The sequence below is a fragment of the Podarcis muralis genome, chromosome 3 (genome assembly GCF_964188315.1).
Source record: "Podarcis muralis chromosome 3, rPodMur119.hap1.1, whole genome shotgun sequence".
Lineage (NCBI taxonomy): Eukaryota > Metazoa > Chordata > Lepidosauria > Squamata > Lacertidae > Podarcis > Podarcis muralis.
In genome coordinates, this window is record NC_135657.1 from 88871966 (window position 1) to 88898394 (window position 26429).

Here is a 26429-nt window from a genome sequence, read left to right on the forward strand (position 1 = left end):
ACCTCTCACCTCCCTTTTTGCTCAATTCACTACATCATAGTTGGTACACCCTGCAGCGCCCCCTAGACTTGATGCCCAGCATGTCAGAACCAATCGTGCTTTCCTAAATCCACCTCTGCTGCAGATATCTTCCTTGATATGGCTGGTGCCCTTTTGAAGAAGAAGTTTGGATTTGATATCCCACTTTATCACTACCTGAAGGAGTCTCAAAGCGGCTAACATTCTCCTTTCCCTTCCTGCCGCACAACAAACACTCTGTGAGGTGAGTGGGGCTGAGAGACTTCAGAGAAGTGTGACTAGCCCAAGGTCACCCAGCAGCTGCATGTGGAGGAGCAGAGACGCGAACCCAGTTCCCCAGATTATGAATCTACCGCTCCTAACCACTACACCACACTGGAATCACATTCAACAAATGATGTCACTATTAGTATCAATTAGTATGGCCATATTAATATAGGGTTCAGTTATGCTATTTTATGAACAACTTGGTAGAGGCAAAATTGGTCCTAATGTGATTTCCATCATGATGCTTCCCCCTTGCTTACTGCCAACTTTGACTGAAACACAAGATGCACCCACTCTTTATTGAGAAAGGAAATACGTCAGAAGCTCTGACCAGTTAAGGTATATAAAAAAATTAATGTGTTCCCAAACAATCTTATCTTACAGTTCAAAAGCAAAGGCTGTTAAAATCATGCAAGCTTCCAAACAAGGCTGTGGTTTCTTTTAGAAAATAAGAGGTGTTCATTGACTATCGTTCCTTTCCAGTCCGCAGTACTCTGGTTACTGGTTGAGACAACTGGATGCACAGATTTCCACTTACAAAAGTATTAAACCGCAGAGAAACTGGGATGCTCCCAGCTGTGAACAGGTCCATTGCCATTTGTTGGGAGTGTGCTTATATGGGTCAATGCAACGTGCTCTGATAACTTGGTAGCATGGTCAAAATGGGTGATCTGGGTGGTCAAGGATTTCCGACTTTCTGTGCTTGCCCGTCCTCGAAGCCGGTCCTCGTTGTGGTGGCTAATGCCAAAGCAGCAGCAGCAGGAAAAAGCTGCTTTGAATTCTTCTCGGAATTTTCCTGCAAATCAAACAGCACCAGAAGCATGAGATAGTATACTATGAACTGGAATCCCCCCCCCCTACCAACAATTCATGTGTGAAAATGAATCCTAACTTCATTGATTTTTTAAAAAATGCCACTGATACAATTTGGGTAAACTAGGGTTACCAGACATCCCTGGTTTCTGGGGACAGTCCTGGGATTTGCAAATCTATCCCCGGACAAATTCTGTCCCCGGAATGTCCCCAGATTTGCAAATCTGTCCCAAAGGAAATGTGGCAGTGGCAGCCTCAGTAGCCCGGAGTTAGCCTGGTAGCGCAGTTGGCTCTGGCTGGCTTCAGGCGCTGCCCGCTGCCGTGGCGCCCGCCATTTTTCCTATCTGGAAGTCCCCTGTGATGTGTCTTGTGTGCAACGCATCATATGGGGACTTCTAGAGAGGAAAAATGGCGGGCGTCACGACCATGAGCAGCTCCTGAAGCCAGCCAGAGCCAACTGCCCTACCAGGCTGGCTCCGGGCTGCTGACTGCTGCTGCTGCTGCCACTGCCAAAGGGGAACCAGGGACGTCCGGTGGTACAGATCTCCTTCCCCCTTTGTTTTGACTGATCGGGGGAGGCTCGGGAGCTGGGGGTGGGGGGTGTTGCCCAATTTTTTAAAAACTCTGCGCATTTATGTTTCACAGGGTGGGAAAGAAGGGCTTTGCACCTTTATGCAATATGCATGTGTGCTTGGGCCCAGGGTCTTTTGCCTCACCATCCCCACTACTGGCTCCCTGTTGCTAAGGTACCCCTGCCCATACGGGTCAGTCTTGACAGACTCTAGGGTTGTGCGCCCATCTCACTCTATAGGCCGGGGGCCAGCACTGTCCGCAGACACTTCCGGGTCACGTGGCCAGCGTGACAAGCTGCATCTGGTGAGCCAGCGCAGCAAACGGAACGCCGTTTACCTTCCCGCTAGTAAGCGGTCCCTATTTATCTACTTGCACCTGGGGGTGCTTTCAAACTGCTAGGTTGGCAGGCGCTGGGACCGAGCAACGGGAGCGCACCCCGCCGCGGGGATTCGAACCGCCGACCTTTCGATCGGCAAGTCCTAGGCGCTGAGGCTTTAAGCCACAGCGCCACCAGCGTCCCTGTTGCTACTCAGCTTCAAAAAAAGAAAAAGAAAAAAAAGAAAGAAAAGGGGGGGGGGGTCCCTGGATTCATTGGGAAAAAATCTGGTAACCATAGGGTAAACCCCAAAGAGATAATGACATAGCTTCATTAAAAACCTGTTCATTGCAAAATCATAGTATTATTCCCCCTCTTGGTTAAATGGGTGGATTCATGGCACATGTAGCGAAGAGAATATAGAGTTGGAAGGGACTACAAGGACCGTCTAGTCTAACCCCCTGGCAGTGCAGGTACCTTTCGCCCAATGTGGGGCTCAAACCCACAACCCTGAGATTAAGAGTCTCATGTTCTACCAGTAAACCCAGTAGAGACAGGGAGTTCATCTGTCTTGTCCTGATGTTGGCAGCAAGGGGAGTGTGCAAGCATAACCCCCTCAGGCAGCCACCAGCAGATAGTCTGATAGGAAATGACACATCAGCCTGAAACTCAAAGCAGGGAAGCCAATTGGAGGCACAAAATATTCCCACCCCCCAACAAGAAGATAAGGGAAGCCCAAAGGCTCATTTATTTGCTGTTTTTTTTTTATTTAAGACATTTCTATACTGCGTAATTGTTCACGTTTCTAAGTGGTGAACACAAAGCAATGGGGCAATAAACCTTTTTCCTTTTTTTAATCGTTAGACGGAACACTGTCTTACAATGCTGGAACAAAAAGGGCTTGGCCACATGCCTGGAGTGTAAGAAGGAGGGTGGCTGCCTAATCTCAGTTGGGAAAGAGTTCCATGGGCTCGAGCCCATTACATTGAATGAAAGACTTCTAGTAGTTCTGAGCTGTGTAGCTAAACCATGCGGGGAGGGGGGGCATTGATAAAAGGCAGCAGAACTGAACGACTTACCACTGAGGAAGTTATAAATAATTGGGTTTGCTGCACTATTTGCATATACAAGCCAGTGGGAGAATGTAAACCAGGCATACACTGTTTCTCTGTCATTGGCATTGTTGAACATCCCAAACACCCTTACGAAAAGAGAAGAAATGAGAAGACATTAGAAATCTGGTTAAATCTCAAATTAGCTTTCAGTTTGAAAGATTTGTACACAGAATATGTATCTCAAAATGCAGAGGACCACAAGGACACAGTGTTTTCATTATTATTAAAGGAAAGGGCCTGTGCGTGTTCTCCAAGGGAGTGCAAATCTTATAAGTGACTTCTAAAGTTTACCGCATGCCTTGATTCAGATAACCACACACTGAGAAATATTTCCGGTCACCTCTGGCCTGAATGTTCTGTGTAAAGTGAGAATGGTGGTGCTGATGGGGGAAGAAGGATTGTTCTGGTCTTGGACCAGGCAAATGTTGGTCCTTACCACACTAGCCCTGATCAAGGAGACCTGCTTAGAGACAAGAAGTTACGTGGAATCTTGCTACTTTGGTTGCCCTCACAGTACAAGGCTGCACTCCTCTGCCGGGTGTGCATACTCTAGTTCTGTTGTTTTCCTTATTCTTTCAGGAACCTGGCTTATCACTGAGACAACATTAATATTTGCTTGTGCTCTAATTTCCTGTTTACAGAGAAACACTAAACTCACCTAAGCCCCTTCACTCACGTCCCTAAGACTGGAGTGCCCTCTAGTGCCTTTAAGTGTATCCTGCAGTTCTTGATTGTTCCCAATGTTGCCTCTTGCAAGATGTCAAGCATGGGCTTGCTGTGGTCAGAACCCTTTCGTTCTTCAAGCAGGTTCTACCACCCTGCCTCTTTTCTCCTTCTCCTCTGCTTCTGAGGCTTAAGCAGCAGCTGAAGGAGCAGAGAGGTGTTTCCACACTTCCTGCTCAACTGTGTTGACAACTAGTCAAGCCAGCCATATTCACATCAGCTCCAGTTTTGCCTGCCTTTCTGCAAAATTAAAAACCACATGCTAATACCAGGGTCGGGCCATAGCTCATTGCTCAAGCTCATTTCTTGTCCACTGAACGTTCGAGGTTCAGTCTCCAACATCTTCAGCAAATAAGGATTTCACATGACAGAACTGGAAAGGATTTCTGCCTGAGACCTTGTAGAGATCTGAGTCACTGTTGACCATTTGTTTGTGACTTTATGATTTTAAAGTTTTATGTTCTAATTATTTTATTGTATTCTTTTTGACTTGGCAGTTCATAAACAAACAAACAAACAAACAAACAAATGCTAATTTTGCTATAGGGCTAGTCAGCTGCAAAATGGAATCATCCTGCTACCTAAAGACTAGAAAATCACACACAGATGCATATTATTACTCATTGTGTATTAAGGTTACCTTTTTAATACATTGAGAATGCTAATTGGGAGATAGCAGAGGGCAAAAACCAAGAGAACGACCATGAGCATACGTGCTGTTTTCCTCCGGGTTTGGATTTGTTTGATTTCGGCTGCCACAGCACTAATCCTGAAATTTGCCGATGGCTTCTGCCTTTGGGTTTGCGCTGTGGATTGCAGAGGCTTCCACTTTCTCTGAATCACAGATGAAGTTCCTGGAATCTAGCAGAGCATAGTAAAGGGAATGTTAATTATTTCCATTTGCCCAAAGGGAAAATCTGGTAGGCTCACTGGCCCAGAGATAATAATAATAATAATAATAATAATAATAATAATAATAATAATAATAATAATAATAGACACACATGTTGATTTCAATGCAATCTCTTTTCTATGGCTGAAATGAAAGATGCCTTTCCAGAATTGTGTTCATTTTGCTTATGCATCTCCATTCTGAATGTGAACCCCCTTTTGTTAGATATAAGAGAGACCTGAAGAGGGAACTCAGTAAAGATGCTGAATTGATGAAAACTGGGAGGTAACAGATGGCCACCTTGCTAACCACACACACTTTGCCAACTTTGGTGCTTTGTGTGACATTTTGTCTGATGATGGTTTGTCTAGGAGTATTAAAAGCAGAATTTTAAAATGATGTTTTAAATTGTATTGTATTGGTTGCATTTTGATTTTCTTTTGTATATGGCTTTGTAAAATTGGGTTACAAATTTAGCAAATTTAAACTTAATACCTGCTATACTACTGTAGCGCACCCATAAGACACACCTAAGGATCTAGTTTATGGGAGCATATTGCTAACTTAGCCAAAGATTCATAAACATGTTCAGAGAGATTATTGGTCCAAAATATGGAACTTTTTTATGAATAAAAAAAATCAAGTTGGCAAACACAAGGGATAACCGATGAACAACTGGTTCTCTTAATGAGCTCTAATATCACTGAAAAATTGTGCCCAGTTGTGCCCAATTTCCAATGATATTAAAAAGCCACTATGGTACACCTGCTCTACTTGATGTGACGTACCTGAGCAAAGAGTCAAATCACACTAGTTAATAGGTGTTAAGTAGGCTTGCTGTGTTAATTCTCCTTAATATAACACCTTGTTCACTTTGGCAACTGCACTTGAAAAACAGATATATGTTATTTTCCATGAGTGGGAGCAGAAACAGCTTCTGCTAATGTATTAAATCTACTCTATCAACAGAAATAAGAAACAAGAAAACATAATATGTATCATGCTGAAGTGCAATGTAAATGTTTCTGAAATGTTTACGACATTTTTCTTTCTCTGTTCTAGGTGATTTTTCCATTTCTTTTATCAAGCCTTCATCCGAATGTAAACTAAGAGCCAGGGAAGAAAATGATCCTATCTTAGCAGGAATAATTTCATTTCCGCTCTTTAGAGTGAAAATGTAAGCTAAGAATTTGTGGACTGGATGCAAGCACTTACTTTGCTATATCAGTTCATATGCTTGGATGGTTTTGGAGAACATGGTGTTCCTTTTTTGGTGAAAGATTGCTTGCATGTGAATTATAGACAATTATTCTACTCTGTACCATTAATATATTTTTGTGTCCATTACTGAAATACATAAATATGTCAGTCTTTAAGAGGCATCATGAAATGGATCACACAGATGGATCTCACAGCAAAATAAGCTTACCTGCCGGCACCATAGTTTTTGAAATATCTGCAGGTAGGCCAACACCATCAGACACAGTGGGGCCATATATGTAACCAGGAAAAAACAAGTGTGATACATTTTAGGGTAGACTTCAGCTGCAAAGAAAACCAAAAAGGACTTGAATAACATCTCTTTTGATCTTCTCTACGTGCGCTCATTTGAAGTTGTTAGTTGCTATATAATTGTTAATGCATGCAACAAACATATTGTAAAATCAAAGGGCTGAATAGATAGGATCGTTTCAAAACAGGAGCCTTTCCTCCAAAACATTCCAAGCACATTATTAACCAAGGCCACTCAGATCCTAGCATGTTTTGCATGTGGTGAAAAGCCTTTAGGGTAGGGTGTTTCACACTTCGTGACCCCATGGACCAGAGCACACCAGGCACTCCTGTTTTCCACTGCCTCCCGCAGTTTGGTCAAACTCATGTTTGTAGCTTCGAGAACACTGTCCAACCATCTCGTCCTCTGTTGTCCCCTTCTCCTTGTGCCCTCCATCTTTCCCAACATCAGGGTCTTTTCCAGGGAGTCTTCTCTTCTCATGAGGTGGCCAAAGTATTGGAGCCTCAGCTTCACGATCTGTCCTTCCAGTGAGCACTCAGGGCTGATTTCCTTAAGAAAGGATAGGCTTGATCTTATATATATATATATAATAAATCCCTTTGACTTTGCAGCTGACTAGATTGCTAAACTAATGTTCAGAAGCATTTGGAAGGACCTAGCCATCCAAAGGCATTGGTTACGCCATCGCCTGAAGACCTTGCTAAAAGATGAGGATGTAGAAAACAATGGAGAGCAACCTTGAAATCAAGGTTGCAAAGCTTAGATTTCCAAAATTGTTGGCCCCCAGGGGTAAGGGGCAGAAGGCCAGCTAGGATTGTTAGGAACACAGGAAGCTTTCTTCCACTGGTCCATCTACAGTATTGTTGACGTTGACTGGTAGCAGTTTTCTGGGGTTGCAGACAGGAGGTCTCTTCCAACTCTACCTAGAGATGTTGAGGACTGAGCCAAGGACCTTCTGCATGCAAAGCAGATGCTCTACCACTGGACTGGACTGGACTACCACTCTACCTTCACCACTTGCAGCCTGGTCAGAACCTTGTCAAGTCAGGAAAAGTATTGAACTGTGAGGTGAAGATCTAGGATGGAATCTGGCATATAAGGGGTTGAGCCACAGCAACTCTGATGGGTTGTGGAAAAAGCCAGCCAATACATATAGCAGGTTATGGGGTGGTGCCAGACAGAATTGGTAGGTCACAGGCTTTTGAAGCCTAGTGCCTGTTACCTCCTAATGGTCAGACCAGTGAAGTACTGGGTGGTTGGTAGTCCTGCTTTAAGTGCTTTGTACAGAATTCTTCAATGGTGTGAATCTCCCAAGGGTTCTATAAATATGCATGAATTACCCGTTTCCAGCATCTGCAACTGTAATGTTATCTGGGTAAATCTGTATCTTTCACATGAACCAGATGGAGTCGTTTTTCTCTTAGTGCACAGAATATATAAGAAGGTTCAGTAACTGTCTAGGTCTGAAAAGAAACATTGCTGTGTCAGGGAGCCAGAACTGTAATTGAAATTTTACTGCAGGGGAAATTACCATTATCTTAAGTATTTGAGCTCTCAACCGGCAGGACTCAAGAAAGCTCATAAAGAGCCACCACCTGCCTGCACGGTGACCTTCAGGCAGCATAGTGCAAGTATAATTGCAGCATTTATTTCAACAACCATTGGAGGTTTATGGCTTCTAATTTAACATCTTTAGCTTTTCTTTTCTTTTTTAAAAAAGGGAGAAAAATGTAGAAGCTGCCAGGCTGTGTACAAGTCGATGATGGATCAAGATGGACGAAGAACGAGCCTTTTCCTTTGAAGTGGTCTCAATCAGGGCGGGGATGCATTTGGAGGCAGAACTTCAAAGAAAACCCAGGGCACATACTTCACATAACAGTTGCTTAAGGACCTTTGTGCTTTAAGTAGAACTAAAGATTCCACCAATGTAGCAATTATTACATCTGACTGACAGGATGGGTAGGAGTGTGAGAGAGCTGAAGGTTTCATCATCAAGGAACCCAAATCCTTAGCTGCTGGGTGCTATGTTAAAGCATCAGTGAAATTGCTGAATGGCTCTCAGTGCCTTGATTCAGCTGTGTGATTGCCTGTGCATATGTGAGGCTGGTGGTGAACTCATGGCCCAACAGTTACTACATGCTGATCATGTAACTGCAGACCCTGTTTTGTGATACTATGACCAAGCAAATCAGGGCATGCCCCTAAAGAGGAAATCCTTTTTGCTAGGTTGTGTTCCATGTTGAGTTGGGATCCCATTGCCAGTCCCATGTGCTCCCAACAGGAAATTGTGAGGTATTATTGAACCTTTTTGACTGTTATAGCTGGAAAATGGAGCACTGGAAAAGTAGAGACATTTCAGCTTCCTCACAGAACTCATCTCTGGGAGCCTGAAAAGCAAATTAATTCTAATAGTCTCCCAGGGAAGTGAAAGTATGCTTGACACCGCCTTCTGGCAGGGATGGAGAAATTTCTTCCTCTCGGATTGGCCAATCCAGAAATAAGGAGCAAGGGGAGACTTAAAAGCTGAGGTCGCTGTGATGTCAGCAGGACTGACTTCCAAGCAAATGGATAAAGGGTCCAATCTTTTCCTTCACATACTGTTTTTTCTATATGTAAGGTGCCTTTTGTGTGTGTGCTGCTGAAGAATCCAATCATTCAATCAATCCCCTGACAGTCCAAAGTAAATTAAAACCACAATAGCAAAACAAAGTAAATAGTAAATGCATAGCAAACAGCAGAAGTAATACATTTGTTGTTGTTAAGTCGTTTAGTTGTGTCCGACTCTTCGTGACCCCATGGACCAGAGCATGCCAGGCACTCCTATCTTCCACACACCAAAAACCCAAAGGCCTGGGGAAATAAAAATGCCAGAGCCAAGAAGAGTTCCTCCTTGGCCCCAAGCACACCTCCTAGGAGAGGGAATTCCAAAGGTGGAGTGCCACCATCAAAAAGGCCCTACCTTCTAATGACAGGGAGACACAGAGACCATCTGAACGATCAGTCATTTTACTTGTATGCCACCTTCTGATGTGCTTCTGAAACTGCTCTGAATGCATGGGCTTGCAAGGTCTTGTGGAAGATGGCAGTCCTTAAGGTATCCAGTTACCTTTGGTTATTCTGGTGATACCTTTGGTTATTTTGAGCTATCTAAAGGTCTGTGAAATTTCACAGATGAGGTGGTGGTTGGGAGGGAGAGAGTGTTTGCATGTTTCCCATAGGCACCTGACCAGTTCCTGTGAAAACAGCAGACCCATCCCATGTTTCTATGTTCACATGTTCAAGTCGTAAGCTATGTCAACATAGGCACAATATAGGCCCAACACAGACACCAACATAGGTGTCAAAGGGCACCCTTCTGGGCTGTAGAGAGCTTTCCTCTTAACAGTAACCACATTTTACCCAACACTTGTACCCAGCAGTGCTGCTCAGTGGGGTGGAGAACAGCTCACCTAGTTTCGCAATGAAGAGATCATTTCTGGTAACTGAGACACAGAGGAGAAGGGTGGAGCCAGTGAGGAGGTCAGTGCTGTGGTGGAACCAATCTGATGCTCCTGCTGCTGCGTCCACACCGCAGAGACCTCCCTCCTACCTTGCCACCCCCTCTCAGTTATAGGAAGCAACGCAAGCAATACTGACCCACCCACTCCACCTCACTGACTGCTACTGCTTGTACCTAAGAAATCCAGTTAGAGATTAAAGGCAGCTAAAAGCCAGTGCCAGAGAAGATCATGCAAAGTCCTGGTTTCAACCAATACCCAATAATTCAGGAGATGAGATGTTCATACAGTGGGTTTGTTAACTGTACAGTTTTCCTTCCATAATGTCCATGTGGGCAATTCCAGTCCTGTGGTGAAAAACACTCACCTCCCCAGTGTTCATCGCAAACCGTGAATAAGATGGTTTTGTTGGCTAATGCTGGCAAGACATGGCTGCACTCCATGACGAACGCCTGGGGGATCATTATAATGCAGGACACAATCCAGATAATGATAATGCTGTTCCTGGCCCGCTTGGCTGTGCTTTTAAACATCAAAGGGTGACAAATTGCATACCATCGATCCAGGGCGATGCAACTCAGGGTTAGCACGGAAACAGAGACCGACACAGTCTAGGAAGGGGGAAAAGGAACAGAAGGGCAACAAAACATCAGTAAAAACAAGGAGGAGGGAAATGTTGCTTTGGCACTTTTAACGATTCTTTCAGAATCACATTAACTTTCCCCTCCATTGGCACAATCCAGCTAACAAAAGTCACCTCTCAGTCCTGTTAAAAGCAAAGGACTGGACCACCCGTGTGCTGTTAGGGGTTTTTCCTGACTCCCATACCCAATTTATTTGGGGGGTGGGGTGCATAGGAGGAGGGGGGAGGGGGAAGTCTTTGCACAGGATTGGTTAGGTAAATGCCATCTAGAGTGCCAACCATCTGCAAATGAAAAGCAGCCCCCCCTTTTTTTTTAAAAAAAAAGCATATTCTTGTTATGAATCTGGGAGTGCAAGGCACACTAAATTCGGGATTAAGCTAGTGGTAGGTTTTAATTTAAGTCTGGAGTATCAAAGACAGGAAATGGCCAGACACATGTGTATTTAGTATCAATCAAGTGTGTCTTTGAGCCATGCATGATCTTGCTAATCCTTTAATTAATCCAAGTGTTACAGCTAATTAAGTCAGAACTGGCCTACTGCAAGTGAGGTGTTAGCAATGAGTCATTAGCAACTACAGTATAAGGGATTGAAGAAATTTACCATAGAGTGCAAAGAAATAAGCCCCTTTGACTGGAGAGATGAAAGCCAAGATCTCAGAGAAGGGAGGGGAAGTAATGTGGGCCAGAAATTGAGTGAGGTGGTATAATAATAATAATAATAATAATAATAATAATAATAATAATAATAATTTATTTATACCCAGCCCATCTGGCTGGGTTTCCCCAGCCACACTGGGCAGCTGCCAACCGAATATTAAAAACAATACAGCATCAGACATTAAAAACTTCCCTAAACAGTTGTCTTTTAAAAGTAAAATTGTTGTTTATTGCCTTGACATCTGCTGGGGGGGGGGGTGTTCCACAGGGCAGGTGCTACTACCGAAAAGGCCCTCTGCCTGGTTCCCTGTAACTTCACTTCTTGCAGTGAGGAAACTGCCAGAAGGCCCTCGCCGCTGGACCTCAGTGTCCGGGCTGGATGATGGGGGTGGAGACACTCCTTCAGGTATACAGGACTGAGGCCATTTAGGGCTTTAAAGGTCAGCACCAACACTTTGAATTGTGCCTGAAGATCTTTCAGGACCGGTGTTATATGGTCTCGGCCGGCAGCCACTCCCAGTCACCAGTCTAGCAGCCGCATTCTGTATTAATTGAAGTTTCCCAGTCACATTCAAAGGTAGCCCCATATAGAGCACATTGCAGTGGTCCAAGTGGGAGATAACTGGAGCATGCACCACTCTGGCAAGACAATCTGCGGGCAGGTAGGGTCTCAGCCTGCATACCAGATGGAGCTGGTAAACAGCTGCCCTGGACACAGAATTAACCTGCGCCTCCATGGACAGCTGTGAGTCCAAAATGACTTCCCAGGCTGTGCACCTGGTCCTTCAGGGGCACAGTTACTCCATTCAGGATCAGGGAGTCCTCCACACCCGCCCGCCCCTTGTACCCCAAGAACAGTACTTCTGCCTTGTCAGGATTCAACCTCAATCTGTTAGCTGCCATCCATCCTCCAACTGCCTCCAGGCACTCACACAGGACTTTCACCGCCTTCACTGGTTCCAATTTAAAAGAGAGGTAGAGCTGGGTATCATCTGCATATTGATGAACACCCAGCCCAAACCCCCTGATGATCTCTCCCAGCAGCTGCATGTAGATGTTAAAAAACATGGGGGAGAGGATGGAACCCTGAGGCACCCCACAAGTGAGAGCCCAGTGGTCTGAACACTCATCCCCCACCACCACTTTCTGGAACGGCAGTGACAAGCAAAAGTGCAGGATGCAGAGAAAAATGGCTAATGTCTGTTGAATCAAATGCTGTGCTTCTGGAGAAGGTAAAACTGCCTTGGAGTGTAATGCTGGGGACCGCCGCCCCCCCAAGCAGGCTCAAGTTGTGTGTATATGTGTGTAAATAAACCATATCTCATAAAGAAACCACAGTCTTCACCGTGCTTCATTTTCCCAATGAAACACAGGCCTAGGTGGGAAATTTGTGCTTGGGATCTCACACTTCTCTGGGGATTGGGGTGGCATGTAACATTATGTTTAATGAAAGGATGCACTCTCTTCATCTAGTAGGTGCTTTAGAGCAGTGTTCCCCAACCTTGGGCCTCCAGCTGTTTTTGGACTACAATTCCCATCATCCTTGACCACTGGTCTTGCTAGCGGGGGGTTGATGGGAGTTGTAGTCCAAAAACAGCTGGAGGCCCAAGGTTGGGGAACACTGCTTTAGAGGAAAGGCCTGATGTGGTGGGAGAAATTCTATGATGGAGGGATGTGGAAGAAGGCCAATAAAACAATGGGAGAGTTTTGGATATAAATGAGGCGAATGCGTTAACACCCTAAGAGGGCCCTGTTTCTCCCATAGCTGCAGCATTGGATTGTAAACAAGCACCAAACATTGCTCTGTCTGTCCTCTCCCAGTTTGCTGTTTTTACACCATTGCTACCTCTGCTCCCAACTCTGCCTTTTTCTGTTGAGGGATCCATTTGCTGTCTTGCACTAAGCCCCTTAATCCCCCATCACCTCGCCAGGAAGCTAGTTTGGCTATTTCCCAGAATTAGAAGGTTTAATTAACTTTTAACACTTGCTGGATCCAGGGATTAGAGGGGTCAGGCACCTGACCTCAATGCATAACACTATACATATTTATATTAAAATGTAGCCCGCCCAGTCCTCCCCCCCCAACCTGGAAAACAATACCTGCAAATAAGGGATCACCTTGCACAGGCTGTCCCCAAGGAACCACGTCTCGGTGATATCCACCACTAACGTTGCTGGAAGACAAGTGATGGTGACAAGGACGTCAGCTAGTGAGAGGTTGACTATGAAGTAATTGGTGACTGTTCTCATGTGGTGGTTTTTCCATACTGCAACACAAACTATTTGCAAAGAAGAATCAATAGGGACATCAGGAAACAACAAATCAGAACAATGCAATTATCTTGGTCCAAGAGGAGTGACCAGAAAAGGCCAGGGCTTGGGAACCAAGTTTCTCAAAGTTGTGCCTTCTAAGCAGTACCTAATCTTCCATATCTTCTCCCAGTTTAAGATCCTCTCATTGGGTACACTCAGACGGTTTCTACATCTCCTGTAGTGCTCAGGATCAGTTCAGGGTCGTGGAGGGAAAGGAGGGATCTGCCTGGGATGCCCAAGCCATATGATTGTTTTGGAGAAAGAACAACTGCCTACATTCTTGGAGAAGGCACACAGAAGCGAATATACAGATGGGGGAACTCCCATCATTATCAGTGACTTAGATGAGAGCCTTCTCATGCCCATGAACATCAATACTGTTGCCAAGAGGTTTAAAATGAAAATGAGAAAAAGGTACCTCTGATGATAATAATAATAATAATAATAATAATAATAATAATAATAATAATAATACCTTTATTATCAATGTACAACCTGTGTACAATGAAATTAACCGAGCCTCCCTCCCCTCCCCAAACACTCAATCTCATTGCACTCTGTGTGCTTGTCGCACAACACACCAAACCCGAAAATCAGTTGCACTATATTATTTTCCCTTCAGCAGCCCATGGATAGAAACTGTTTTTTTTAACTTGTTGGTATGACTGATTATACTTCTATATCTTCTGCCCGAGGGTAGAAAATTAAAGAGGTGCTGGCCAGGGTGTGAATGATCCCTGATAATTTTTCTGGCTCATTCAAGTCTTGCTCATTCAATGTCCTACTCTTATGCTGCTCAGCAGGGCTCTATTTAAGCATTCAGTTTGCTCATATCAAGGTGGAGGCCTGCTGTCTAGTCCCACCAGTGTTTGCCTGCATGCTGAGTTGTAAGGGGAAGGTCTACAGTAAGGAGCCTTCTGTACAGGCTCCCTGTGTGATTTAGAACTGTGAATGTTTGGGGGGGGGGAGCATTTCACACAGGGAACTTGCATGAGGACTTCCAAATCCAGAGTTCTGTTCTTCAATTCATGGAGGTCAGCTGGCACAGGAACATGAAAGCATGGGTCTACTGTGTGCGCGCACACACACCACTCTCCCCAAGGGATTTAGAATCACTTCAGTAAAATGAATCTTCAAATAATGGCTCATGGGCTTCAGCCCTCTGTTTCAGTAGCGTCCAATGAAATGCCTCTGAGCAGCTCGCAAATCAAGTCATGGCTGCAGTACCAGGACCAGGTATTCCAAAGTAGACTGTGATCATATCGCATAGGTTTCCTTATCTGAATTGAGTTCCAATTTTTAAATTCAAGAATCCACATGAGATTATAATTTTGGCTGGATTACAGAATGAGAAGGGATTTGCGCCATCTTGGAATTGGCTCAGTGCTTATCTAGTTGATTGATGATGCCTGCAATCCTGAGCAGACTTACTATGGAGGAAGCCGCAATGAACTTGGTGGGATTTACTCATGAGTAGGGATGGGGAAGGAACTTGGTTTAGTTCTCACACTTAAATCACATTTTCCAATACAACGCATGAATGCACACATAGCTGTCCTGTGAAATTCACACTTATCCAAATATTGAGAGGCAGTTCTCCAACCGATATTGGAAGAGAGTATGCATTAAAATGCATATAGCAGTGAACATAACAGACAACAAATAACTGACATTTTTTTCATATAGCTGGGGGTTTTTTTGGCATCAGATTTTCAAATCTGCATTTGACTAGCAAAATCATGACAACAGAAATATTATTCTTCCTCTTAGGATTTATTTTGCAGTTTGGAGGAGTAGGGAGGGGGGGATACTTAATTTGTTTCATCACTTTCTTGCTTGAAGAACATCTGAAGTGTTTGCAGTTCATTCATTTTGCCACAATGTGTCAGTCTGCTCCTTTTCATCCTGGCAATAAAATAATGGCGAGGATTTGCCTCTAGCAAAGTCCTGGTCCTTGCACTAGGGGAATTCCAGCTTCTAAGAACAGATCTCAAGAATGGGTCCTCCCCAAAACCACAGAAGGAGCATTATGTGTGCAAAAAACCACCACTATATTCCTTTCTCCGCCATTTTTTTGCTGCACAGATAACACCACTGAGACAGATTCCGTGACAAAATAACAAGCAGAGGTGCCCATGTGCTTGATGGAAGAGCATTCTCCACCAGCATCACCACCAGCATCACAAATTCAAGGATGGTGAGGGGTCCAGGCCTGCTCCTTAACCCCAGGCTCAAGAATAGGTTTATACTAAACCTAAAAAGGTAAAAGGTAAAGGACCCCCGACAGTTAAGTCCAGTCCCAGATGACTCTGGGGTTGCGGCTCTCATCTCGCTTTATTGGCCGAGGGAGCCAACGTTTGTCTGCAGACAGTTTTTCCAGGTCATGTGGCCAGCATGACTAAGCCACTTCTGGTGAAACCAGAACAGCGCACAGAAACACCATTTACCTTCCCGCCGGAGAGGTACCTATTTATCTACTTGCACTTTGACGTCATGGGGATTCGAACCACCGACCTTCTGATCGGCAAGCCCTAGGCTCAGTGGTTTACACCACAGTGCCACCTGCGTACCCAATACTAAACCTACCGAAGGGCAATAAAATGCCAGCTGTCACAGAGCATAAGAAATGTGTGAATAACTCAGATGAATGTCACCCAACAGTCCCGCTACCATACTCCCAGGAACTGGCACAGCACATCCAGAAGCACACTTCCAGAAGCAGGCACACCACTTCCGGTGGCAGATGAAGAGGAGGAGGAGAAAGCGTTGGTGAAGATAAGGTGACAATGTGTGTGTGTGGGGGGGGCAGCCACAGTGAATGTGGCAGGCAGGGGGTGGCTGCGGTGGGGAGGCGGCATGATGTGGTGTGTGAGTGTGTGTGCCCTGGATTTGTGTGAGAAGATGTCAGAGGGCGTGTCTTGGGCAAGAGTTTTGCCGGATTGCTGCATGCATTACAGCGCTGTGTGCAATATCTAAACTCAGGGTAAACAAACCCAGATCCCACAGATACGCATAGTTGGTTTTTAAGCAATCTTTTTTCAATGCAATGCACCGCTCCACTCTGTCCAGGTCAGAGACCTGCTGCACTCCTCAGCTGCAGTCCTCACCTTGTGCACAGCTGCTGCCTGGCCAGGCCAAAAGAGATGTGGAGAGGGGCAGTTTCTGCCACAGTGGGTCAGGCAGGTGAGCAAGTGTGGCCTGGGCGAGAGCATAAAGCTCTTCATGGCATTCTCGGAGCAATGTGCAGCTTCTTTGGCATGAACCCACAGCAGCAGCAACAGCAAAAAAGCAACAGCCCGCCCCCCTGAACCAAAGTAAGACACTTTTCAGTTTTGTCAGGTGCTATTTAAGAATTGCACTGCTGAAGTGTCCACTATAAGTGTCTGCAAGGAAGATGGATGGGGAGAAAACCAGAAGAAGGTGGCTGCTTCCCTGTGACCGTACTCCCCCCATGGCATCCTAGCTGCTCCACCAGGTCTAGTGGACACCAGCTGCCACTGGGTAGATTTGACGAATTTATGACTTTTCTGACTTGCCTTTCTTCCCTCCTGGAACTCAAGGACACATGCATGGAGTTCCCACTTTCCATGTGTCCCCCTATCCAGGCGTAGGCCAGGCCCATATCTGCTTAGCTTCGGCACATGGCTTCTGAACATGGCCTGGTGTCAGGGAATTGGAGGCTACTAGGGAAATGACGGGGGAGGGAGACAAGTATAGAGAGCCCAAGCCGGTATTCAGCAGTGTCTCTTCCTTGTCAGAGGAGGAAACTGGCAGGGTGGAGCCTAGGGCAGGACCCAGCCACTCACAGGGCCGAGGAAAGAGGAGGCGTGATTTCCGGAGATGGGTCTGCTGGCAACATCACAGGAAGAGGGCAGATGACTCATCTGAATCCTAGAGTATGGACGTTTGTGTTCGAACTCTCATGAACGTCTTTTAAGCTGAGAAATAAATCTTGTACAGAGATGGCGCCGTGCCCGGAGCTTATCAGCACACCGTTTCCTCACACCTAGCTTGGCAAAAACCATGACCAAGTCAGCCGTATTGCGATACCATCATCCATGAGCCAGTTGTGAAATGGGAGCGTAGATCTCTTTATCTAGCTTAATAGAACACTTAAAAATATGGCCTTTATTCATCTACTGAAGAAATGAAGGCCATTCTTGAAGGACATCTTACTAAGAGCCTGTTGACTTATAAAGGCATGTGCACTTAAACAGTAACTAAAAGAAAAAACCCACTCACTCTTTCTGTGGTTAGATGGGTTTCGAGTGAGGTGAGAGGTGAACCATTATTAAATCTGCTGACTGAGTGCATGATAAATTCCAAGTGCTGATCGGAAGTGAGTAGGGAGCACAGACATAGCAGGCCTCTCTCCAAGGGAGCAGTAACAGCACACTTTGCAAAACACTGGCTGCTTCAAGGCTCCATCTAGCAAAAATCATAGCAGCACATTGGCAGGGTCTATGATGGATTTTTTTTATATATCAGCTGTAAATCTTCCTGGGTGATGCCTTTCTCTTTGCTCCATGTGGCAAGCGGTTCTTGACACCTGCATAAGAGGTCAACCATGGTTGTAAAGCCTGACCCGGGACAGCCCCAGATTTACAGAAGCTGTCCCGGTTTCTGATTTGATCCCAGAGTGTCCCACTTTTCCTTGGGATGTCCCTGTTTTCATTGGAGAAATGTTGGAGGGTATGGAGTTATGCAAGCCTCGAGCCAAAGAGATAAGTAACTATACAACCTTAGAAGACATCTGAAGGCAGCCCTGTATAGGGAAGCTTTTTAATGTTTTATTATGTTTTATTATGTTTTTATATATGTTGAAAGCTGTTGCGAGTGGCTGGGGCAACCCAGGCAGATGAGTGGGGTATTATTATTATTATTATTATTATTATTATTATTATTATTAAATTGGATATCCTATTTTTGTCGGAGAAATGTTGGAGGGTATATAAAGCACAGGATGCAATTCAAAGTCCAGGCAAGTTAATTCACATATACAAGAATTTGACAGAGAAACTGGTGCAAGGTGCAAATGATGGAACATTCTCATCTTCCTTAACATGCAAAGCGAATGGAGTCACCTTTGGGTACACCAGTTGTTAAATTGCTTGTTATGAGTTTCCAGTCAGCTGACGGAGCTCAGAAAAGTTCATAGTTGAAATTAATTTGCAGATCCAAAAGGCCACTGGAAAATTTATTGTGACCTTCTACTCGACATGGATCATGAATTTTCATACAGCAATGTCAGGAGGTTTGAAAATTAATGTTAATCTGGTATATTTATTCTCTCTGACCTCAAGCCTCACTTCATCTGGTGCGTTACCATTATCATGTCTAGAGCATCTCATGAGTGTGAGGGTGAAGCTCTGCACAGCAGCGAGGAGCTGCTTCTATTGGTCAAGGCTCCCAGAATTTAGAATTTAATTTAGAATCATGTGCAGGGTTCTAAATTCTCAAGTAGAGAAGACCCTCCACTGTGGACTTTCACCCTCACAGTTGTGGAATGTTCTAAACATGATCCCAGATGGCGTGGGGCTTGGCAGCAAACCCCGCTTTCCCACACATGTAAGAAGGATGAGCAGCTGAATAGGGAGTTTGTCTTCTAGACAGGAGTTCAAATCCCTGCTCAACATGAAGCTCATTGAGGGGTGGGTGTGTGCGCGCCCTAACTTTATCAGCTTGACTTTCCTTTGCCATCAACTTACTGTAAGAACATAAGGAAAGTTTGCTGGACCACCCCAAGGCCTATCTAGTCTAGGTTCCTGTTCTCACAGTGACCAACCACATGCCCGTGAGAAACCCACAAGCAGCTCCTGAGCACAAGAACACTTCTCCACCATCTTTTCTGAAACTGGTATTCAGAAGCATACTGCCTCCAGATGTGAAGGCAGAGCATATCCATCAAGGCTAGTCCTGTACATGGGATAAAGTGCACAAACCCCTGAGCTCCTTGGAGAAAGGATGGGCTACAAATGAGAGACATCACACATAAGAGAGAGATAGAGAGCATTCATAGCATTAAAAAATTGTAGAATGTGGATGGTCAGCTGGTGGTTCATAGGCTACTTCCAACCTCACTGTCATGTTCTCCTACCCCATGCCTTCTTTCCCCTGCACCACCAGACAGAAAGTGCAAGTTGGTTTGCATAAGAGAGGCTTCCTTTCAAGTGGACAGCACATTTCCCCAACACTGGACTGTCTGAAGGAAGTTTGCCCATTGCTGCTTCTATGGATTGCAGACCTATGGATGTTTTTATATGATCCAGAATAGATGTCCAGCATTCTCTTCCCATATTGGCCAGCCAGAAGCATATGTGAAACCAAAAGCAGGACATGAGCACAAGTCCTCTGCTGTTTACCTCTTCTCCTATTCAGAACTGCTATTCAGAAGCATACGGTCTAAAGCAGGGGTGATTAACCTATGGATGTTGTAGAACTACAATGCCCATCAGCCCCAGTCAGCACAGCAAAATGGTCAGGGGTGATGGGAGTTGTAGTCCTTCAACACCTGGAGACCCACAGTTTAGCCACCTCTGGTCTCAAGTGATCACCTTAGGGAACTTTCATTTTTAGAAGTCTATGAAGTTTTCTGTATAATCATTGCTGATTTTATTGAAGCCATAAATTGCATTTGCAGAGGATATGAAATCTGAGAGGCTTCAGAGAGAGGGAGGACAAAAGAGATAACCCAAAGATACCCTCTCAAGAGAGGCAGGAAAATAGCATCCACAACAGATCAGAAGCTCTGATACCTTTGCATCACTGCAATCTGGCAGTTGGCTGTCGCTGCTGTGTTCATCCTCATAACTGCTGTCAACATATACTGACTTATAGGACTTCTCTTGCATTTTTCCCTATCAGTTTCTGCCCAAATTCTCCCTATTCCTTGAATGAAGAATGCAGTGCAACTTAAACCAGTTCTTTCCTATAAGCACATAGATCAGGGCCTTACTTACCATTAGGCAGATTGAGAAGGCTGCCCGAAGTAACTGGTTTTGGGTGTCATGGAAAGGCAGGGAATTTTTGGTTATTGAATTTATTATCATTGTATTTTTGATGCAAGTGTGGGCTGCTTGCAGATATTTGTTTTGCCTGAGGTTCCAGAACTGGCTTTCCTTAGACATTATGTACCTTGACTTGGGAAGTACTATTTACTGAAGAGATGGGGACTCTCAGGCCTGAGGACAACTGGGGCCTCCAGATCTCTCTGCTTGACTCTCAGGATTCTCCATAGGATACATACCTCCCCAGGTCACACCATTCACTGGCCTTGCTCCATACCTTCCTCAAAGGTTTTTGCCTAACCAGAATGTGTCCTTGAGTGATGATAATGTCTGGATGGAGAATGGATAAGCGTATCCCTTTGACTTCTGCATAGCTGAAATGCAACCTCTGCACAAAGGTGAAAATCACATCTGTTGCTCTGTCCACTTTGGCATCTTGTCCTATCGACCACTAGAATTTGTCCCCTAGAAGATGTCCTCAGAGAGCCAGTGTGGTGTAGTGGTTAAGAGCAGTAGTCTCATAATCTGGGGAACCGGGTTCGCGTCTCCGCTCCTCCACATGCAGCTGCTGGGTGACCTTGGGCCAGTCATACTTCTTTGAAGTCTCTCAGCCCCACTCACCTCACAGAGTGTTTGTTGTGGGGGAGGAAGGGAAAGGAGAATGTTAGCTGCTTTGAGACCCCTTAAAGGGAGTGAAAGGTGGGATATAAAATCCAAACTACTACTACTACTACTACTACTACTCTTCTTCTTCTTCTTCTTCTTCTTCTTCTTCTTCTTCTTCTTCTTCTTCTTCTTCTTCTTCTCAAGGGAACATGCCCCCCTGGCTTTAAAAGGTCCCCTAACTTGTGATTTACTGTTTCATCTTGGGCAGCAAAACATCTTCAGCCACCCTTGAAATACCTACCTTCCTTAGGATTTAATAAAGCTATCTCACTTGGACTATTCAATGGGAAGAATGAAAAGATATCTGCCAGAGTGCTGATTTCATGCTGTTTAGGAATGCTGCTTCAAAGAAAACTAAGAGCTTATTTCAAAAGGAAATGAGGTCAGGGGAAATGCAGTGGTAAATGTGCAGGATAAACTAATTCCACACCCACTAGGACAGGGGTCAGCAAACTTTTTCAGCAAGGGGCTGGTCCACTGTCCCTCAGATCTTGTGGGGGGCAGGACTATATTTTTGGGGGGGAATTGAAGGAATTCCTATGTCCCACAAATAACCCAGAGATGAATTTTAAATAAAAGGACACATTCTACTCATGTAAAAACACTCTGGTTCCCGGACCATCCGCAGTCCGGATTTAGAAGGCAATTGGGCTGGATCCAGCCCCCAGGTTTTAGTTTGCCTACCCATGCACTAGGACTTTGTGATTCTCTTGCCATACTTTTCAGAGACAAACCTTTGTCTTTATATGCCAGAAATAATTCAGCAGAAGCATAGCCCTTCATCATTGCATCTCCATGCTGGGAAAACTGTGTGTGTGGCAAGCTGTCAATGGGAGCTGTTAAAGAGGGGCTGGCCTTATCATTAGGCAGAGTGAGACAGCTACCTGAGGTAGCAGTTGCTGGCCCCTCACAGTTATCTTGAATCCTCAACCATACCCAACTGTTGCCATGTAGATTCTCCTGGGCCCTCTAATCTGTGCTGCTGCCTCAGTTACAGTGGGTTATGCCATCCCATCACCAGTGTTGGGATTAAGGTTCAGCTCTTGGTTTATTAAGGTCCAACCAGCTTCAGTGGGTGGAACGGTGGTGGCTGCCATCTTGTCTTTTGCCCTGGGCCAGTCCTGTGTTAAAGGCACAGAGCAGCCTTCGCCAGCCTAGTGCCTTTCAGGCATTTTGGGCAGCAAACCCCATTGGCCACAGCTAGCATTGGCCAATGGACAGGGGCCAATTATAGTTATAGTCCAAAACATCTGAAGGGTCAGCAGATTATCAGAAATAAAGGCGGTGATACCAGTGCAGTGAATTCCTAGTGTGGAAATGCTCACGTTTCTTTGAAGGGTTATAGCACTCACGCTTTTAATATAGATTTGATTACTTTTTAATTAAACCACGCTGTGCTGTGCTGGTGCCGTGCAGTTTAATATTGACCTAAGCATCTAATCCACAAAGCACATGCATCCAGTTAAACTGGCTCAAACTACCAAAAGCAAATTATTGATCTACTGAGGATTTTGCTGATGAAAGGTCTCACTGCTTTTATGGGATTAAAGCCCTATGCAGCACCAATTTGCTCCTCTCTGGCCTTCAAAATCCTGAAGGGAAAATAGAAATGCAACACTGTTTTAAAATGAGAAATGTATTCATTGTTCTAATGACTAACAAATTGGTTGTGTTAGCTGATTCAAATCCAGTGGGGCTTAGTTCCAGGTAAGTGTGTATAGAACTGCAGCCTAAATCAATAATATGAGAAAATATTGCTCAAAATGATAAGACTCAATACAAGAGTGAATGTCTGCCTCTCTTTATCTGTAACTATGCACATTAGGGCTCACCTGTTGCAAATTATTAGGCTTCGCAATGATAGAGTCTCGGACTGAAAAGATTTCTGTGTGAGCACTAAGATTTTTCAGATTCCTCTTTCCTGTTACAATCTCTTATGTCCACTGAAGAGCCACTCCTGAGATTTAGGGACCCTCCTGTCTTAGGTATACTGGATTTTCTCATGTTTTCTCCCTGCAAGAGTTTGTGTCTGCTTGGAAGACATCCAGAAGAGGAGGTGTAGCAGGAAGAGGAAGTGCTAAGAGCAAGCCTTGGCAACGTTTTCATGCCTGTGTGATCTCTGTTGCATACTAATTTCGTAAATAAAAAAAACTGACTTTACTTTGAGTCTCCGAGTCTCCCTTCTGACCTGTTGGTGAACCTGCTCCCCTGACACTGATTTGTAACTGGATTAGTTTGGGATGTTTGTGTGATGTCCTCTTTCTTAACCTGCTTTACAGAATTCAGTTATGACTTCTGTACAAGGTGGATGAGGGAAGTGGGGAGCTCTGCCTCTCACGATTCACACCGGTTGAACTCAACCAGATGCCTGGTTCCACATTCCCTCTCCTCATCTCTTCGTCTCCCTTCTCTTGCACACGTTCCAGCTTGTCAATATCCTTCTTAAATTGTAGCACCCAGAACTGGACACTGTACTGGAATATTCAAACAAAGCATGCTTTTTGGAATGTTCGCAACAGCTCTAGCTCATCGGAGAGTTCTAAAACTTCTTTCCTCATCACCTCTATTTGACATTGCTCTTCCTATGTATTTCCTGATCCTGCCACAAACAATGTGGATCAGTCATTCCCTCAAATCATCTCATGCATTTAAAGCAACATTTTGTTATCTATCATTTTATCAGCTTTTATCTGCTCCCTTACTTCCCATTTACATGCACCTTTCCTTTTTTCCCATAATGCCTGAATTAATGCTTCATCCTTTCTTGTTCCTGTTTGCTTCTTCCCTCAGTTCCTGATTTTTATACTATCTCTACCCTACCTACCATGCTTTACCCAACTTCACTTTCATCTTCCCATTTCTCACAGATACACTTCCCCTAAGGACCGTGAGTTGGATTGGTGCAGAATTTTAGTGATTAATTCTTCTGTCCCTTCTGAACAGGTGCTGGATGATATAGAAGGGATGGTTTTAACTTTATCTCCCCTCCCCATCCTCAAAACCCATACACCATATGTGTACAGCAATTGATATGTTCTCAGGGAGGGCCAAAGCTCCATACAGTTTTTCATACTGTTGTCACTGACTTCAGCAAACTGCAACTGGCATGTGGCAAATGGCAGCTTTAAGCTCTGAGATTGTCTTAAATAACACCAGCAAGACTATGGGATACAAGAGCCATCAGTACTGAGAACCGTGAAGAACAGCTGCTCTCTTTCTCAGGCTGAATGTTCATTCAGAATTCTGTTGAATGAAGTAGATCTCGTCATTCAAAATTCTCTTGGTATGAATGGAACCACTAGAGTAAAGTGTCATATGAAAAAAGATGTGTTCTGATTATATGAATGAGGCTTGAAGAATTCAGCACCCCTCCTCTGTGGACAGCAATAAAAAAACACATGAGTTGCCTTTGGAAAGCAAGGCAGCAGTTCAGTCTGTAAACCAATAAACAAAATAGCTGAATATGTTGCCTGAGGACTCACTGAACTTGATATGACTTACTTCCATGTAATTTGCTTAAGGTCAAAGTGTTCCTCACTTATTACTAACTTGTTACAAGGTCTGGATTTAGGAACATGTTTTCTAATGAAATGGACACTTACAGTGAAATCCTATGCACATCTGAACAGAAGTAATATCTGTTGAGTTCAATGATGTTTACTCCATCTAACTAAGTATAAGACTGATGCCTCAACAAGTTAAAGGCTACTGAAATCCTTCAAATAAATATATTTACCATCAGAGATTTTTTTTTAATGGAAATTGCATTTCTAACAGTCTCAGGTGGCTGTATTATCAAATGCTTCAATCATATCCCAACAGAAAAGACCAAAGATTACGCATGTCAAAACCCTCAGAATAAATAGAAATCTTTTCCACAGTCAGAAAAAGAAATAATATTTCTAAATCTCAGTGTTGTACAGTTGGTTTTTAAAGTTTTATCAGTACAGTATACAAGTGGTGTGAAAAAGATGGTATGAAAACATCATCATAATAATGATTATTATTATGATAATATAATTTTTTAATTTACACCCCACCCATCTTGTTGGGTTTCCCCAGCCTCTCTGGGCAACTTACAACATATATAAAAACACAACATTAAATATCCCATACGAGCAACAAACAAACCAATAAATCAAAAGAATCCAATAATAATAATAACAACAATAACAATAGCTATAGGAGTCTAGTATACAAAATGTTACTCACCCAGGATGTTTCCAATGAGAGCCACAATAAACACAATAATATATCCAGCAATCAGAACCCATTCGTATTCCTTGGGATGCAAATATTCCTTCCAAAGGTATTGCAGAAATTCCTCCTCATCATAGTCTGCAGAGGGGTTTCCAAAAGCCTCCTGGGTGTCATTCAGCTCTATATTAGATGACCTGTTTCGACAAGATGGGAAGCCTTCCTCCACTTGAGTTAAAGACATAATTTGCTGTGCTCTGGATCTGAATCCAACCATCCAGTAGTTCAGGCTGTGATCAAGCCCATCCATCCATAGTTTATGTGACAGAAGAATGTGCAGAGAAAAGAGAAACAAGGGGGTGGGGGTGGGCAGTGAGGAAACAGCCCAGTGCCAACTGCAACTTCTATGACCAGTTTCATAGCAAGGATTTCCCAGTGGAAAGAGCCATGCAGCAGTGCCAGGAGAGAGGAGGAAACACTCAGAGGCTGCAGCGACACAGAGGCAAGCAACAAAAGCAGCACATGCTTCCAGCTTCTTCATTCAACCAGGATGTGCAAATCACAGTATTGCAGTGAAGAAGAGAATGCTCAGAATACTTCTTTCACACACACACATACATATGGACACAGTTTGCCTCCTATAGTAATCCTCATTTCATTATCCCTGTAAGGACTTCTAACACATTACACATTTATTCTGTATATCTGCATTGCACAGGGTATTTGCAGGCACTTGACAACCATGTGGGAAATTGTTCTTTGATTACACAAATCATCTCTCCCCCCCCTTATTTCTTATTGCATGCCTTTTCTTTCCTGTTCTCCAGGACCTCTCTAGCATTGTTTCCCCAAGGTGATAGATTTCAACTTGATAGCAACCAGTGGGTGGGACTTTGCTGCGGTTGCATCCACTCTATGGAACAACCTACCTCCTGGGCACCAGCACCTGTGGCCTTCTGGGAGACTCACATGGGCAGTGTATTTGGGTGGGTGGGGGGAATATGGCTGTCCCTATTTTGGAAAGAGTCTTTATCTCTCTCTCTCTTTTTTTTTTTGACAGTTTCTGTGCAAGTGAGTGGATGCCATCACATCCTGTATGTTCCAGGGGCCATTTTCAGACTATTTTTTACTGCCCGTGGCCACCACACAAACCCTTCCATTCAACACTGAGCAACAAAGAATACAAAAGAATACAAAATAATGGCAGCCCTCACTGAG

At 44.3% G+C, this 26429-nt stretch overlaps 1 protein-coding gene across 1 annotated transcript; it reads right to left on the bottom strand.

Annotated features, from left to right (window-relative positions):
- Positions 1–543: 543 nt before the first annotated feature.
- Positions 544–25687, bottom strand: HCRTR2 (hypocretin receptor 2). Its single transcript, XM_028722616.2, has 7 exons — positions 25227–25687; positions 13129–13307; positions 10089–10338; positions 6147–6256; positions 4466–4686; positions 3067–3188; positions 544–1081 (listed from the first exon to the last, which is right to left on the bottom strand). The coding sequence occupies exons 1-7, from the start codon at positions 25519–25521 to the stop codon at positions 831–833; spliced, it is 1428 nt and encodes a 475-aa protein (XP_028578449.2). The 5' UTR covers positions 25522–25687; the 3' UTR covers positions 544–830.
- Positions 25688–26429: the final 742 nt, after the last annotated feature.